At 41.2% G+C, this 16,417-nt stretch overlaps 1 protein-coding gene across 1 annotated transcript in view; it reads right to left on the bottom strand.

Annotated features, from left to right (window-relative positions):
- The window catches only part of LOC128700090 (uncharacterized), a 59,101-nt gene that overhangs the window by 20,142 nt on the left and 22,542 nt on the right, over window positions 1-16,417 (bottom strand). The window contains exons 2-3 of the mRNA XM_070098817.1: window positions 14,956-15,142; window positions 985-1,126 (exon numbers count right to left, since the gene is read on the bottom strand). Coding sequence (XP_069954918.1) covers window positions 985-1,126; window positions 14,956-15,142 — 329 coding nt within the window. The remainder of the gene's footprint in view (window positions 1-984; window positions 1,127-14,955; window positions 15,143-16,417) is intronic.

The raw sequence follows: 16,417 nt of genomic DNA, 5'->3' as shown, positions 1-16,417 counted from the left end.
CACCAAGAAGTTTGTGAAAGTACTTGAGCTATAGGTTTCCAACCCCCTGGCTTTTTTGCAGTGTTATATATATATATATATATATATATATATATATATATATATATATATATATATATATATATAGAGAGAGAGAGAGAGAGAGAGAGAGAGAGAGCAGACATTTTTCTCTTGTATGTTGAATTGATCCTTGTAAAACCTTGCTTGTCAAATTTTCATTTTCAGATCATTTCCTCCTTATCGCCACTTTTTCTGTTCTTTTGAGATTCTTTGATTATATATAAGCAAGCCTCACAGTCCAAGAACATTCATCGAGGACCGGGCCGCGGGGGCGACGACCCTTAGAACAACCTCCAGGTAAGACTGCCGTCTTGCTGACTTAATCATCGTGAATATGTAACAGGAAATTAAGTTCGCGAGGCAGGGTTTTTCATTCCTAAGCTGCGTTGATCTCGACAATGAAGCTCCATCTCTCCAGGTGATCCATCAACCTCGTCCTGTATGTTCTCCATCACTATGGAAAATGCACATAATGATACTGATCTGTAATATAGTGCCACAAGCCAACCTTATTTACAACCTGCCATTTGGCTGTCCCATTAAACATTGCCTGTAGTAATGTAGGTTAGTTGACTGGTTGTCACAGCACAAATACCGTATCCAATGTAAGGTGAAACGTTACCTAAAAGTATGAAACTCTAGACGTGGTATAGTAATAAGCAATAATAAAATAATAAAATAGCAATAAAGTAATAATAATAATCATTCCCACGATTTTATGTTCCGGTAGACAAGTCGGACTAATTGTCAACTTCAAATTCTGGTAAAATAAAGCCAAGTATCACCATTAAACGGAATAAATACTTCAGTTAAAGTTTCTCCATTAACCTGCATCAGATTATTATAATGAGATATATACATAATTCCCATATATCGTCAAAGTTGTGTGTGTGTTTGTTACTGGGTTAAATACCAGAATACTACCTCCATTTCTAGCCATATCCACTGGTGGCGGGGAGAGCGGCGGGGTAGCGGCCGGCTTGGGAAGTCCAAACTGAAGAAGACAACAGCGTCAGCATCCAGGATCCTGGCTGACGTGGCTTCAGGGGACCACACGAACTCACATCTTGCAAATACATCACTACCTTAATACATTACACATACAATACTCATTATCTATACATTATACGTTATATCACTGCCGTAATACACAGCACTATATATGTGCATATCATTTACAAATTACCAGGAAATGCTTTGAAATAGTGTGCAGTGCCTCTGGCTAATTTTGATATATATATATATATATATATATATACATATATATATATATATACATACATATATATATATATATACATACATAATATATATATATATATATACATACATAATATATATATATATATACATACATAATATATATATATATATATACATACATAATATATATATATATATATACATACATAATATATATATATATATATATACATAATATATATATATATATATATACATAATATATATATATATATACATACATAATATATATATATAATATATATATATATACATACATAATATATATATAATATATATATATATATATAAATATATATATAATATATATATATTTAAATATATATAATATATATATATATATATATATATATATATGTCGTGCTGAATATGTAAAACTGGTCATTTAGCAAGAACTCATTTAAAATTAAGTCCTTTCTGAAATTTTCTCTTATACGTTTAAAGATATATTTTTTTCATTAATGTTAATGTAAAAAAATTTTATTTTGCACGAAAGGCATCTTAGAAAACTTACCTAACCTTATTATAAAAAGAGGAATTTATATAAGCCTAACCCAACTAAATATATTTTTAAATGCGTTTACAATAATTTATTACTAAACAAACAAAATCAAATATATTTTTTTAGTTATGTTCAGAATGATTTTGGCCAAATTATTGCATACACAAATTTTCACTTGTCCTATATGGCAAGATGAGCGTTGCTATTTAAGCATATATATATATAGTTTGTGTGTGTATGTGTGTACTCTCCTATTTTTGGTTGCAGGGGTCGAGACTCAGCTCCTGGCCCAGACTCTTCACTGGCCGCTACTGGGTCCTCCCTCACCCTGCTCCATGAGCTTTATCATACCTCGTCTTAAAACGATGTATGGTTTCTGCCTCCACTATATCACTTGCCAGACTATTCCACTTCCTAACAACTCTGTGGCTGAAGAAATGCTTAACATCCCTTTGACTCATCTGAACCTTCAGCTTCCAATTGTGACCCCTTGTTTCTGTGTCCCATCTTTGGAACATCCCGTCTCTGTCCAGCTTATCTATTCGACGCAGTATTTTGTATGTCGTTATTATGTCTTCCCTGACCCTCCTGTCCTCCAGTGTCGTCAGCATGATTTCCCTTAATCTTTCCTCTTAGGACATTCACCTTAGCTCTTGAACTAGCCTTGTTGCAAACATTTGCACTTTCTCTAATTTCTTGATGTGCTTGACCAGGTGTAGGTTCCAAACTGGTGCTGCGTACTAAAGTATGGGCTTGTCGTACATAGCGTACAGAGTCTTGAACGATTCCTTACTGAGGTATCGGAACGTTATTCTCAGGTTTGCCAGGCGCCCATATGCCGCAGCAGTTATCTGGTTAATGTGTGCTTCCGGAGACGTGCTCGGTATTATACTCACTCCTAGATCTTTCTCCTTGAGTGTGGTTTGCAGGCTTTGGCCACCTAGCCTATACTCTGCAGTCTTCTTTGCCCTTCCCCGATCTTCATGACTTTGCATTTGGCGGGATTAAATTCTAGGAGCCAGTTGCTGAGCCACGCGTCCAGCCTGTCCAGGTCTCTTTGTAGTCCTGTCTGGTCCTCATCTGATTTAATTGTCCTCCTTAACTTCACATCATTAGCAAACAGGGAGACTTCTGAGTCTATCCCTACCGTCATGTCATTCACATATACCAAGAATAGCACTGGTCCCTGGACTGAGCACTGTGGGACCCCGCTCGTCACAGGCGCCCACTGTGATACCTCGTCATGTACCATGACTCTTTGCTGCCTCCCTATCAGGTATTCTCTGATCCATTGCAGTGCCCTTCCTGTTATACGTACCTGATCCTCTGGATTCTGCACTAATCTCTTGTGAGGAACTGTGTCGAAGGCCTTCTTGAAGTCCAAGAAAATGCAATCAACCAACCCCCTCTCATGACTTTCTTCAGTTACCTTGTCATAAAACTCCAGTAGGTTTGTGACACAGGATTTGCCTTCCATGAATCTGTGCTGGCTGTCGTTTTTAATCTTGTTCTGTTCCAGGTGCTCCACCACTCTCCTCCTGATAATCTTCTCAATGAATTTGCATACCATACACATCAGTGACACTGGTCTATAGTTTAGTGCCTCGTTTCTGTCTCCTTTCTTAAAGATGGGGACTACATTTGCCTTCTTCCATACCTCAGGTAGTTGCCCAGTTTCAAGGGATGTGTTGAAGATTGTGGTTAATGGCACACACAGTGTCTCTGCTCCCTCTCTAAGTACCCACGGAGAAATGTTGTCTGGTCCCACCGCCATTGAAGTATCAAAGTCAATTAGGAGCTTCTTCACCTTCTCTTCGGTTGTATGTATTTCATCCAACACTTGTTGGTACATCCCTTGTTTTTGTACCCCTCTGAGTTGTCTTCCCAGTGTCCCTTCAGTCTCCACTGTAAATACTTCCTTAAATCTCGTGTTGAGTTCCTCACATACTTCTTGGTCGTTTCTTGTGAGCTCCTCACCTTCTTTCCTCAGCCTGATTACCTGGTCATTGACTGTTGTCTTCCTCCTCTTGTGGCTATAAAGCAGTTTAAGGCCAGACTTGACTTTCGATACTATGTCGTTTTCGTAATGCCGCTGCGCCTCTCTTCTCATCTGTGCATACTCGTTTCTGTCTTGTCAACTTATCTCTTCATTTTCCTGGGTCCTTTGCCTTCTGTACTTTTTCCATTATCTAGCGCACTTAGTTTTTGCGTCCCTACACCTTCGGGGAAACCAAGGCCTCATTCTGATCTTCCCATTATTTCTGTTACTCTTGGGAACAAACCTTTCCTCTGCCTGATTGCATTTTGTTGTCACGTAGTCCGTCATTTCATTTACTAACTTTCCTACTAACTCTCTTCCCCACTGAACCTCCTGCAGGAAGGTCCTCATACCTGTGTAGTTCCCCCTTTTATAGTTTGACTTTTTCCTTTCTACTCCTGTTACCCTCTCCACTTGTAGCTCTACGATGTTTACAAAGCTCAGAACCACATGGTCACTAGCTTCAAGAGGCCTTTCATATGTGATGTCCTCAATGTCTGAGCTACTCAGGGCGAACACAAGGTCCAGTCTTGTTGGTTCATCCTTCCCTCTCTCTCTGGTAGTGTCCCTAACATGTTGGTGCATGAGGTTTTCCAAACTCTCCATGTTTCGGGACCCCCATGTGGCTCCAGGTTTTCCCAATCTCCCTGTGGTTGAAATCGCCCATAACCAGTAACTTTTCTCTACTCAAGTGAGCTTTTCTGACCACCTCAGCTAGTGTCTCCACCATTGCTCTGTTGATCCTGCAGTTCTGTGGCGGGTTATACATCACTGCAATGACTACCCTATGTTCCCCTGACTGAATTGTACCTATGTAATCCCTTACTCCAATCTCATTCATTCCTTCCATTTCCTGATATCCCAATCGGTTTTTAATGATATCCGGGTGAGAAGATTGCATATGTTGTTGTCCCAGTGAGTTTTGTGTTTGTGACTGCTATGATGTCTGGGGACATCTTGATTCTTTCATACCACTCCTCACATTTATTCGTTATTCCATCAGCGTTCGTGTACCAAACTTTCAACTTCTTTTCTATAACTGTGGTCCGGGGAGAATGGTGGGCGTGTGTGTGTGTGTGTGTGTGTGTGTGTGTGTGTGTGTGTGTGTGTGTGAATAAACAGAATAAACAGAAAAATGGACTGGAACACTGAGCAGTGATTCATGCATATAACAACCACAGAGCTTAAAATAGGATAATTTTGCACTCAGCACTGTGACTTAGTTGCAACAGCAGCACCCACTCTGACCGAGACTCTTTCATCTAAGAGCCTCAGAAGCTTTCATGATACATCTATTCTCATATCCCTCCTTTGATATTCCTTTTATATATCTTTAGTATACGTTTATAGGGTTTCGGACTATAGAAAATGAAAGAACTAAGCTATACACAGAGGTCCTAACAGACCACAGCAGTGCCTAGGGAAAGCTGAAAAGGTAAAATGACAGACCACTGGGTCCAGGGACAACAGATAGTGAAGAGATTGAAGAAAGGAAAGCTGTAATGGAGGCAACTAAATCGAATCAGGGGATACATAGGGATATGCAGTGGGAGAATGAAATGGAGAGATCATTTTTTGTTTATGGGCCCCAGGAAGTTGAAGGGGAAACTTACAGGGCAAGAAGACAGGGGAAGAAAAAAGCACTTTAAAGAATCATGAAACATAACCCAGCTGGCAAATTTTCTGAGAATAGGGGGGTTTGCAAGAGGAAGAAATCGGCCAAAGTGATCTTCAAGGTAAAATCGGCTGGAAACAGGATCTGGCAGGAGATTACATGACTAAGGGACAGGTTGGCGTACCAGAGGGTGTACCTCAACCACAACAGAACACGAGATGAAAGGCAGAAACTGAAAGAGAGGGTACAAAGGAGGAGGAGAGGCAAAGATGGAGATGAACAAGAGAACCCAGGCTCAGGAGGAAGATCAAATACAACCTCCCTCACAACCACCTACAGAAATCCCCAACCAGGACAACCCCAATGCAACCAAACATTCTAACCCACAACACACATGCATACCCATTGCCCCCCTCCACCTCATTACAAACTCCACCTTCACAGTAACCACCCATAGTTCTTCATCAGGTCTCTAACTTCCCCAACCCCAACATACCCCACAGATCACAGTTTTAGAAAAGAAGTTGAAGGTGTGGTATACAAATGCAGGCAGAATAAATGTGAGGAGTTGCATGAAAAAATCAAGAAGACATCTCCAGACATAATACCACTCACAGAAATAAAACTCACCAGGATAACAGATGCAATCTTTCCACACGGATATCAAATCCTGAGGAAAGAGAGTGAGCAGAAAGGAAGGAGGAGTTGCACTGCTCATCAGAAACTGGTGGAGATTTGAGGAAATGGAAGAAATGGTTGGAATGGGTGAAAGGGACTACATAGTAGAAACAATCCAGTCTGGCCATAAAGTAGTCATTGCAGTGATGCACAACCTGCCACAGAACTGCAGGAGGCCAAGAGAAGAATATGAAGAGAGCAACAGAGCAATGGTAGATACACTAGCCGAGGTGGCCAGAAGAGCTCACATGAATAGAGCAAAGTTACTAATTATGGGTGATTTCAATCACAAGAAGATTGGGAAAGCCTGGAGCCCCATGGGGTCCCGAAACATGGAAAGCCAAGATGATGGATGTGGCATTGGAAAACCTTATGCATCAGCATGTTAGGGACACTACCAGAGAGAGGGGTGAAAATGAACCAGCAAGACTGGATACACAGTTGAGGTACAGAGTGGAGAGTGTAGCATGAATATGACGGAAGAAGCCAAACTACAAAAGGATGGACTACGCAGGCATGAGGAACTTCCTGCAAGACGTTCAGTGGGAAAGAGAATTGGCAGGAAAACCAGTAAAAGAAATGATGGACTACGTGACAACAAAATACGAGGAGGCAGAGGATAGCTTTGTTCCCAATGGAAACAGGAATAATGAGAAGACCAGAAAGAGTTTATGGGTCACCCAGAAGTGTAGGCAGGCAAAAACTAAGTACACTACAGAATGGAAAAAGTACAGACGACAAAAGACCTAGGAAAATAAATAGATTAGCCGAAGAGCCAGTAATGAATATGCGCAGCTAAGAAGGAGGCTCAGCGACAAAACGAAAATGAAATAGCATCAAAAGTCAAGTCTGACTTAAAGCTGTTGTATAGCCAAATCAGGAAGAAAACAACAGTCAAGGACCAGGTAATCAGGCAGAGGAAGGAAGGTGGGGAGCTCACAAAAGACGACCAAGAAGTATGTGATGAGCTCAACATGAGATTTAAAGAAGTATTTACAGTGGAGACAAGAAGGACTATTAGGAGGTACACCAACAAGTGCTGAATGAAACACAACCGAAGAGGTGAAGAAGCTGTGAACTTGATACCTCAAAGGCGGTGGGACCGGATATCTCTCCGTGGATCCTTAGAGAGGGAGCAGAGTGCTGTATACCTGGAGAGGGTTTCGGGGGTCAACGCCCCCGCGGCCTGGTCTGGTGGATCAGGGTCTGATCCACCATGTGTGTGTGCCATTAGCAAAAATCTTCAGCACATCCATTGAAACTGGGCAACTACCTGAGGTATGGAAGATGGCAAATATAGTCCCACTTTTTAAGACAGGAGACAGGCACAAGGCATTAAACTATAGACCTGTGTCACTGACATGAATAGTATGCAAAGTCATGGAGAAGATTATCAGAAGGAAAGTGGGAGAACACCTAGAAAGAGACAAGCTTATAAACGGCTACCAGCACGGTTTCAGGGAAGGAAAATCCTGTGTCACAAACCTACTAAAGTTTTATGACAAGGTAACGGAAGGACTACAAGAAGGTCTTCGACACAGTTCCTCGCAAGAGGGTAATGCAAAAGCTAGAGGATCAGGCATGCCTAACAGGAAAGGCACTGCAATGGATCAGAGAATATCTGACAGGGAAGCAACAAGGAGTCATGGTACGTGACGATGTGTCAAGAGTGGGCTCCTGTGGCGAGCGGGGGGTTCCACAGAGGTCAATCCTAGGACCTGTGCTGTTTTTGGTATATGTGAATGACATGATTGAAGGATAGATTCAGAAGTGTCCCTGTTTGCAAATGATGTGACGTTAATAAGGAGAATTAAATCTGATGAGGATCAGGCAGGACTACAAAGAGACCTGGACACTACAAGTCTGGACCAGCAACTGACTCCTTGAAATTAACCCCACCAAATGAAAAGTCATGAAGACAGAGCATAGTCTAGGTGGCCAAAGACTGCAAAGCTCACTCAAGAAAAAAGATCTTGGGGTGAGTACAATACTGAGCAAATCTTCTGAAGCGCACATCAACAAGATAACTGCTGCAGCATATGGGCGTCTGGCAAACCTAAGAATAGCGTTCCGATACCTCTGTAAGGAATCGTTCAAGACTCTGTACACCATGTCAGGCACATGTTGGAGTATGCAGCACCAGTTTGTAATCCACACCTGGTCGAGCCCATCAAGAAATTAGAGAATGTTCAAAGGCTTACAACAAGACTAGTCCCAGAGCTAAGGGGAATGTCCTACGAAGAAAGGTTAAGGGATATTGGCCTGACGACACTGAAAGACAGGAGGGTTAGGAGAAACATGATAACGACATATAAAATACTGTGAGGAACTGACAAGGTGGACGAAGAATGTTCCAGAGATGGGACACAGAAATGAGGGCTCACAATTGGAAATTGAAGACTGATATGTCAGTGGGATGTTAGGAAGTATTTCTTCGGTTATAGAGTTGTTAGGAAGTGGAATAGCCTAGAAAGTGATGTAACGGAAGCAGGAACCCTACATAGTTTTAAGACGAAGTTTGATAAAGCTCATGGAGCAGGGAGAGAGGGGACCTAGTAGTGATCAGTGAAGAGGAAGAGCCAGGAGCTATGACTCGACCGCTGCAACCACAAATAGGTAAGTACATCTAGAATGTTCCCCTTGATTAGCAGGGGAGTTAGTGGTACCTTGAACTTCGCTAACCACTGGGATCATTTTTGTGAGACCTAATTTCTCTACTCGGAGCATAAGTTGTCTGGGCAGCTAGAACTATGCTCTGTAAAGCATTATATTGCCAACCATCACCACCTCCCTGACCCATAGTCAGGTCATTGCAATTTAGCCCACCCAGGTAATTTCTCAGTCCCATGAAATCGGCCAAGTGGAAGTCTGGGACAGAGACTTGATTGCAGTTATTTGGGTAATTTTGTGATATATTGAAACTAAGTGATTTGTGATCGCCTTCCCCAAGCTCATCATTTACCTCAAGATTATTAGTCATTCTTTGTTGGCAAGAACCAAGTCATGCAGGCTGTTTCCTCTAGTTGGTTTTGTAGTAAACTGCTTTAAAAAGCAATCCTGAATCCTATCAAGAAAGTCACTAGACTCAAGATTTCCTGCATATTGTTCCAATCAATTTGTCTGACGTACATGTCCAATTTCCTTTTGAAGACTTCTTCACTTGTGCCAAGGGAGGAAGTGGCAACAGCTAATATTGCCAGGAAGTGAACTCTGTCCTTCCAAGACACACACTTATGCATTGTTGTGCCTATATTTCCCACTACTGGGTCATCCAACTGTGAGTTTGTAGTTGTTGGAGGGATCAGGTCTGGTTTCAGAGCCTATCAGATTATCCCAAAGCCTGGCTTCATCAATGAATTTTTGGTCACGAACCCCCAACATTGTCACTAAGGTGTTCACTAGATGCCACGCATGAAATAGGAAAGAAAGGGGTGTAATCTGTGATACTCTGCAGACACCGATACCTCCAAGCCTGACTGGAAGTGTAGCTTGGTCCCCCTGTCCATCTTAAAGATTTAATTACTTCTGTGAATATCACCCTGAGGATACTGTCGTATTTATGTTGTACAGGGATCTCAGATGTGGGTGCATATCTTAGGAAATATGTTAACCTGGGCAGACTCAAGCACTTTCTGAGAAGGAACAAGGCACCGTGGGTGTTTAGAATGCCTACTCGCTCTACCATCCTCTTCAAATTGTCTAGTTTCTTTTTTGAGAATTGAGTCATTGGCATCAGCTCCAAGAGGAGCTACAAGCAAAACGTAATTTGTGGGTTGACTGGTAGTACGGATCTCACTGCGTCGATTAACTATGAATCCCATTTCCTGTCCCGTGTTCTCACCTTAGCAAGATCTGCTAAAAGGAACTTCTTTAGTTGACTGGTCATTTTCACAGAAACGTAGCGAGAAGATCCCCTTATCGGGCACCCTCCAAGAACGAGCACTGATTTTTTGTTGTATCCAGCTGAAACAAAAAGAGAAGAGACTAGAAAAAATGTTCTTGTACAGTTCTAAATTCCACGTCTCTTTTCAGAAGATTAAATGCATTCTTAAAGATTAGTTTTATTACTGCATTATCCACAGGCAGGTTACTGATATACACCCTTGCCTCACGAACCGTTTCTTTGCTGCCATGAGAAACCCTGAGGCCGAGCTCGTTTACTTATAACATCATGGCCGCCTCTCTGCCAATACTCCGGACAATAGATTTAGAAACGAGGCGGAAAAGAGTATTGTCTACGGCAATTGGCCTAACTCTTCCAGCTTTCTTTGTAAGGGCACAAAACGATGAACCAAAGAAGAAAAGTTTAATTTTGTGAAGACTCAGACGAGCCAGAGTTAACAAGCCTTCTGATCTCCGAAAGAAGTGTGTCTGCGATCTTCCCGAGAAATGGATTTCTTTTTATTCCAGTGTAACTCTCAGCAGAATCAGACGGGAATGGCATAAATGTTTTATACACTTCTGATTCTTTCACAGTGGTTCCACAATAGTGTTTGAGCTCCTGGTGCCCCTGCTTACCCTGGCATGGAAGTTTTCTCTAAGTACTTAAGTAGTGTCAGCATCCTTGGGAACAACTGTTTGCCTCCAACTTTTTTCTTCACATGGACTTTGATTTCTTCACTGAGGAAGGCAAATGAAGTAGCTGGCTTTAAGAAAATCTTTCAATGATTTAATGGCCGTCGAGGCTAGCGACTTGCCACTTCTTTCCGGCACAGTTAAGCAGGCAAAAAGTAGCAAGTTGTGCCACTCCTTTATAGTTGATGATGCATTTAGGATAATGGCAATGTCGTTTACTTTTTCAGGGGGTCTGTGAGTTCCCAGCTGCGTGTGAACGGGTTGCGTTGGGAATATGTGGGAGTGTCATGGTAGCTGTGTTGCTTTGAATGCTTTCATATTATCTGATGAGATAAGATTTGATGGAGTGTGCTCAGGTGCTTGACGTGGCTGTGGGTCATCATTTCCACGGGAGGACATCCTAAAGTAGGGCAACTACCAAGTTTGAGGAAACCATTAGTGTTAACGCGATAAACCTGTAAACAAACACGATCAACACTTGCCTCTCTTAACATTACCAGTTGCGTCATTTCCTTGGTTGCTGGCTTACTCCTGAGTTGCATCCATCCAGCTTCCTGGGGGATGGGGGAGGGGTTGAATAAGGTACGACATGCTGAGTGGAGCAAGAGTGCAGAGGGAGTCATTTCATTGGACGCAGCGACGGTATATGGTGGGTGAAAGAGGTGATGTGTTCCACCCTATTGCTGCACGAGATGTGGGAAGGAGGAAATATATTCTACCGTTTTGTGGCAGGCTGTTGAAAGAACGATAATAGTGTTTTGCGAGGAGGGTAAAATTACTGAATGGAAATCAATCCCAGGTAATGAACAGGATCTAACAATATTCTTAAGTGATGCTGGCTTATCCGAGTCAAGAATAAGATGCAGTATGAAGCCATTAATCTCCAGGTACAAAGTTAGGAAAGAACCCCAATGGAAATACGTCACTTTGTCTGACTTCTGAGTTATCTTGGGTAATTTACATATGTTACAAGATATAATTATTCTACTTATGTGTACCTGTGTCTAAATAAACTTACTTAATACACAGATAACCCGTACATAGGAGACTGACTCACAAAATCGTAAATACACGATTGCAAACAAACCATGGAACGGGTGGTACTTGAACTCGCGGCAAGAGTGTCTTAAAATGCCAGACCAGCGCCTAAGCCACTGGGCCAGCTGGCTACAATAAGATTCATCCAACTAGGTATACTTATACATCATATTTATACAGCACAGGCCACCACTGTGATCACAAATGCAAGTTTCTACAGATGAATCTCCTGCCATCGTGGTTGTGGTGAACTTTAGCTCAAGTCCTCTCAAAGCCGTCATCATGACTCACGAAATCGTATTGAAGCGATTGTAATGACATATTTGCAATCGTGTCATTTCGATAGCATGTTGTCTAAGAATTACCACCTTCCTCGACACTATCAACCTGCCCTTTCTTCTCTTAAATATAATACCAATATTGTCATCATCTCTTCTGGCAAAGGCAATTCGGTGGTTGTCCTTGATCGCGAGATTTACCTTCACAAAGCTGAATTGCTCGCTGACTCATATCTACACTCCGCTCGTTTCCAACCCTCTTGATCGCATTAAAAGAACTTGGAACATTAAACTTAGGACTCTCTGTCCTCCTGACTTTGATCTTATTCAATATTTCCGTGTTATCTGTTCTCCTTAAACCATACCACGGACGGGGATGGAACCGCGATCAGAGAGTCTCAAAACTCCAGACAATCGCGTTAGCCACTGCTGGCCACAGCGGTGCCTATGCTAACCTTCCTATGGTGTAGAAATACACCTAGTTGGATGAATCTTATTGTGGCTAGCTGGTCTAGTGGCTAACGCGACGGTCTGAAGTTTTGAGACTCTCTGATCGCGGGTTCTATCCCCGCCCGTGGTATGGTTTGTTTGCAATCGTGTCTTTACGATTTCGTGAGTCTGTTCTCCTTATTTCTATGGTTTTTCCTAATACTCATAAACCTGATATTCCTCTATGCCCCATCATATCCTCCAGAGGTTCTATCTCTTATTCTCTTGCTTCTTGGCTGGCCAAAACTCTTACTCCATTTCTTAGTACTTTTTCTCGTGCTTCCCTACGTCACTCCCTAGACTTCATCGAATGTGTTCTCCCTCTACCGACCTGTTGAGTCCCTTTTCAATGTCCCTCTTGAAGATGTTCTTAATTTTCTCAGACTGAAGTCCAGTGAAGGGTTACCTCACCTCCCTATACTTACTGATGTCTGTCTTGTTCTTATTCGGCTTTGTGTGGACTACCTCCTTATCCTTTAAAGGTAAATTTTATTCTCAAATCTTCGGTGTCGCTTTGGGATCTCCTCTACCCACTGTTCTTGTTAACCTTTATATGGAATACTTCGAGACTGTTCTTCTTCCTGTTATTGATCTGCGCCTTCCTTCTGGTTCCGCTATGTCGATGACATCTTTGCTCTTTGACCTCATGACTCTAGTCTCTTCCAACTATTTCTCGATGCCCTTTACAATCTTGCTCCTTCCATAAAGTTAAAAGCTGAATGAGAATCTAACTCTTTACTTCCTTGATGTACATGTCCATCGCTCGGCTACAGTCTTTTCTTTTTCCGTTTATAACAAGTCTGTGCATAGTGGCATGTACATCCACTACTTTTCTTACCATGCTTCCTCTGTCAAGAAAAATGTTATTTCTCTCTTTCTCAGTGTTCTCCGCATTTGTGACCCTCAGTTCCTTAAATCAGAAATTTACACTCTTCGTAATTCGTTCTCTCGTCTTGACTACCCTTCCGATTTCATAAACTCTGCCTTCTCACGTACTAAACGGTCTTCCTTTTCTCCCAAACTCTCTACCTCTGTGAAATCTCCTGCTCTCTGCCTTCCCTATATTTCCAATCTCAACGACTCTGTTCTTTAGACATCAAAATTATTTTTCGCCAAATAACCCCCCGAGCATTATTTTGACCTACCTTTTTGAATCCGTATATTGTATAATTTACTTCTTAATAATACACAAATTTTCGCTTGCCTTATTCGGCAAGAAGGACGTTGCTATTTAAGCAAAAATCGCAAGTTTTACCTGTATATATATATATATATATATATATATATATATATATATATATATATATATATATATATATATATATATATATATAATGTGCCGAATATGTAAAACTGGTCAGTTAGCAAGAACTCATTTAAAATTAAGTCCTTTCTGAAATTTTCTCTTATACGTTTAAAGATATATTTTTTCATTAATGTTAATTTAAAAAATTTTAATTTTGCACTAAAAGAATCTTAGAAAACTTTCCTAACCTTATTAAAACAAGATCAATTTATTTTAGCCTAACCCAAATAAATATATTTTAGATTTGTTTACAGTAATTTAATACTAAACAACCACAGTGAAATATATTTTTCTCGTTAGGTTCAGAACGATTTTGGCGAAATTGTTGCATACACAAATTTTCACTTGTCCTATATAGCAAGATGAGCGTTGCTATTTAAGCCAAGATCGCAAGTTCAGCCTATTCGGCACGACACACACACATTTTATATATATATATATATATATATATATATATATATATATATATATATATATATATATATATATATTATATATATTATATATATATATATGTAGTGTGTGTGTGTGTGTGTGTGTGTGTGTGTGTGTGTGTGTGTGTGTGTGTGTGTGTGTGTGTGTGTGTGTGTGTGTGTGTTGTGTGTGTAAGTCATTCCAGAAATGCTGAAGGGAGGGTATAATATTAGACTAGAGTGAAACAAGATTTTTTTAAGAATTGCATGTACTGCAGGAGTGTGTACAAGGTAACACTCATGGAGGGATTCAGAGAATACTGAAGCTGGGAAGTAGAGTGTCTGCACTCTGGAGGGAGGAGGGGAATGTTGCCGTTTGTTGGTTCATTTAGCTTGTGATGTTTGCGCACTTCTGGAAAGACAGCTATTAAATGAAGGATGGTGAATGCTTCCTTTTTTTTCAAGGTCCACCTACCAATGTGGTAGACGACTGACGTAGTAAAAAGATGTACACATGCTACTAGAGATGAACGTGCTCCTAATCTGGGATCTAGAAAGCACTAGTCAGGCACACTCTTAAATAGGAAATGGTGGCTCATGAGTTCCAAGAGCTATTTACCACCTACCTCCACCTCCTACGTACATGTACTACCCACCTAATTCCTTCGCCTCCCACCTCCCTTTCCTACTTTCGACCTACCTCCAGACAGGACAGCGTTCCTGCCGTAGTCTACCATGCTGGTTGACGACATCCTTCCAAGATGTCCAGTTATGCCAGAAGGGTGTCCATAGCAGCACCAGGCGCGGGGTGTCCGCCTCACGCTGGTACTGCTGGCTGCACACTTCACTGGACGTCGCCTCTAACCCAACTTCTGATACCACATTAGCTACCAGAAAGAATGTTTTAAGGCAGGTCTTTGCGACAAGTCCCGAATATAGACTTAGTATGAAGCAAACATTTACTAAAGGTAAAAACCATTGTATTTGGTACTTGACAATCGTGTATAGTTTCCCAAAATCATAGAAGGTTAACATACTGATGAGACCCAATCACACTTGGTATTGTCATTACAAAATATGGTATATCACCCCTAGGCGCCTAAAGCAATACCCATCTACAACACTCAGGTGTCCCACTCATCCCACTCAGGTATCCCACTCATCCCACTCAGGTATCCCACTCATCCCACTCAGGTGTCCCACTCATCCCACTCAGGTGTCCCACTCAGATGCCCCACTCATCCCACTCAGCTGTCCCACTCATCCCACTCAGCTGTCCCACTCATCCCACTCAGTGGCATCAGCTTAAGGAACCACAAGTTAGTATAAATGTTGCATGTTTGCTTATAATCATCCCACTAATCAAGTCACTTCTCTTCTCCACAGATACAACACAGTCTAGATCGTCCTCTACCTTGCAAAATAATTTGTCAATTTTACACAACTCTATCAAATTCATTTATTTAACAACACTTCCCATAGACTTAAGTCTGGCATATCGATGAGGTCACTGCAAACAGAACATTTTGCAGTTATACCTACCTCTGTGACCTGGTTACTGTAAGCTGAAGACATTCTAATAATCATAGATGATATAAAATAGATTTCTTTCTAGACCCCCTTAACACAATGGTAGCATCCATATGATTCACCATCGCAAGAGTACGAGATGATAAACTACCCTTCCTTGATGTCAAAATTCTTAAAGTTCGAAACATACTCAAATTTCAGGTCTACAGGAAACAAAATATGGGGCCTGAAGCTCCTTGAAAGTGAGTATAAGACGACTACAAATATTTTCTTTAAACTCAAGTTTCCTTCTTATTTCAACTTAGAATTCAATCAAAAAGCAGCGCAGATACCTAAAATACCAGTAAGAATGCAGACGATAACCAACACACCATTTTACTTACTTTTAGGATGACCTACAAAATAATCTAGGCTCTTAAAGAGTGATGCCAACACTGCAGTAATTTGATAGAAAACCGTACAGAAACTGATCATACGATGCACCAACCACCATCACGACAAAGGCAAGTATGCACAAGATCTCAAGCGAAGGTTGAACAAGACTCTACATTGGTTAAGTAGCATGCGATGCCCCTGATGACTTACCCACACTGGTCAAGCATGTTGCTTCCTGGATCTATCTACCATTGTTC

This window comes from Cherax quadricarinatus, chromosome 64, assembly GCF_038502225.1.
Source record: "Cherax quadricarinatus isolate ZL_2023a chromosome 64, ASM3850222v1, whole genome shotgun sequence".
Taxonomy (NCBI): Eukaryota; Metazoa; Arthropoda; class Malacostraca; order Decapoda; family Parastacidae; genus Cherax; species Cherax quadricarinatus.
This window is presented reverse-complemented; position numbering and strand designations above follow the sequence as displayed.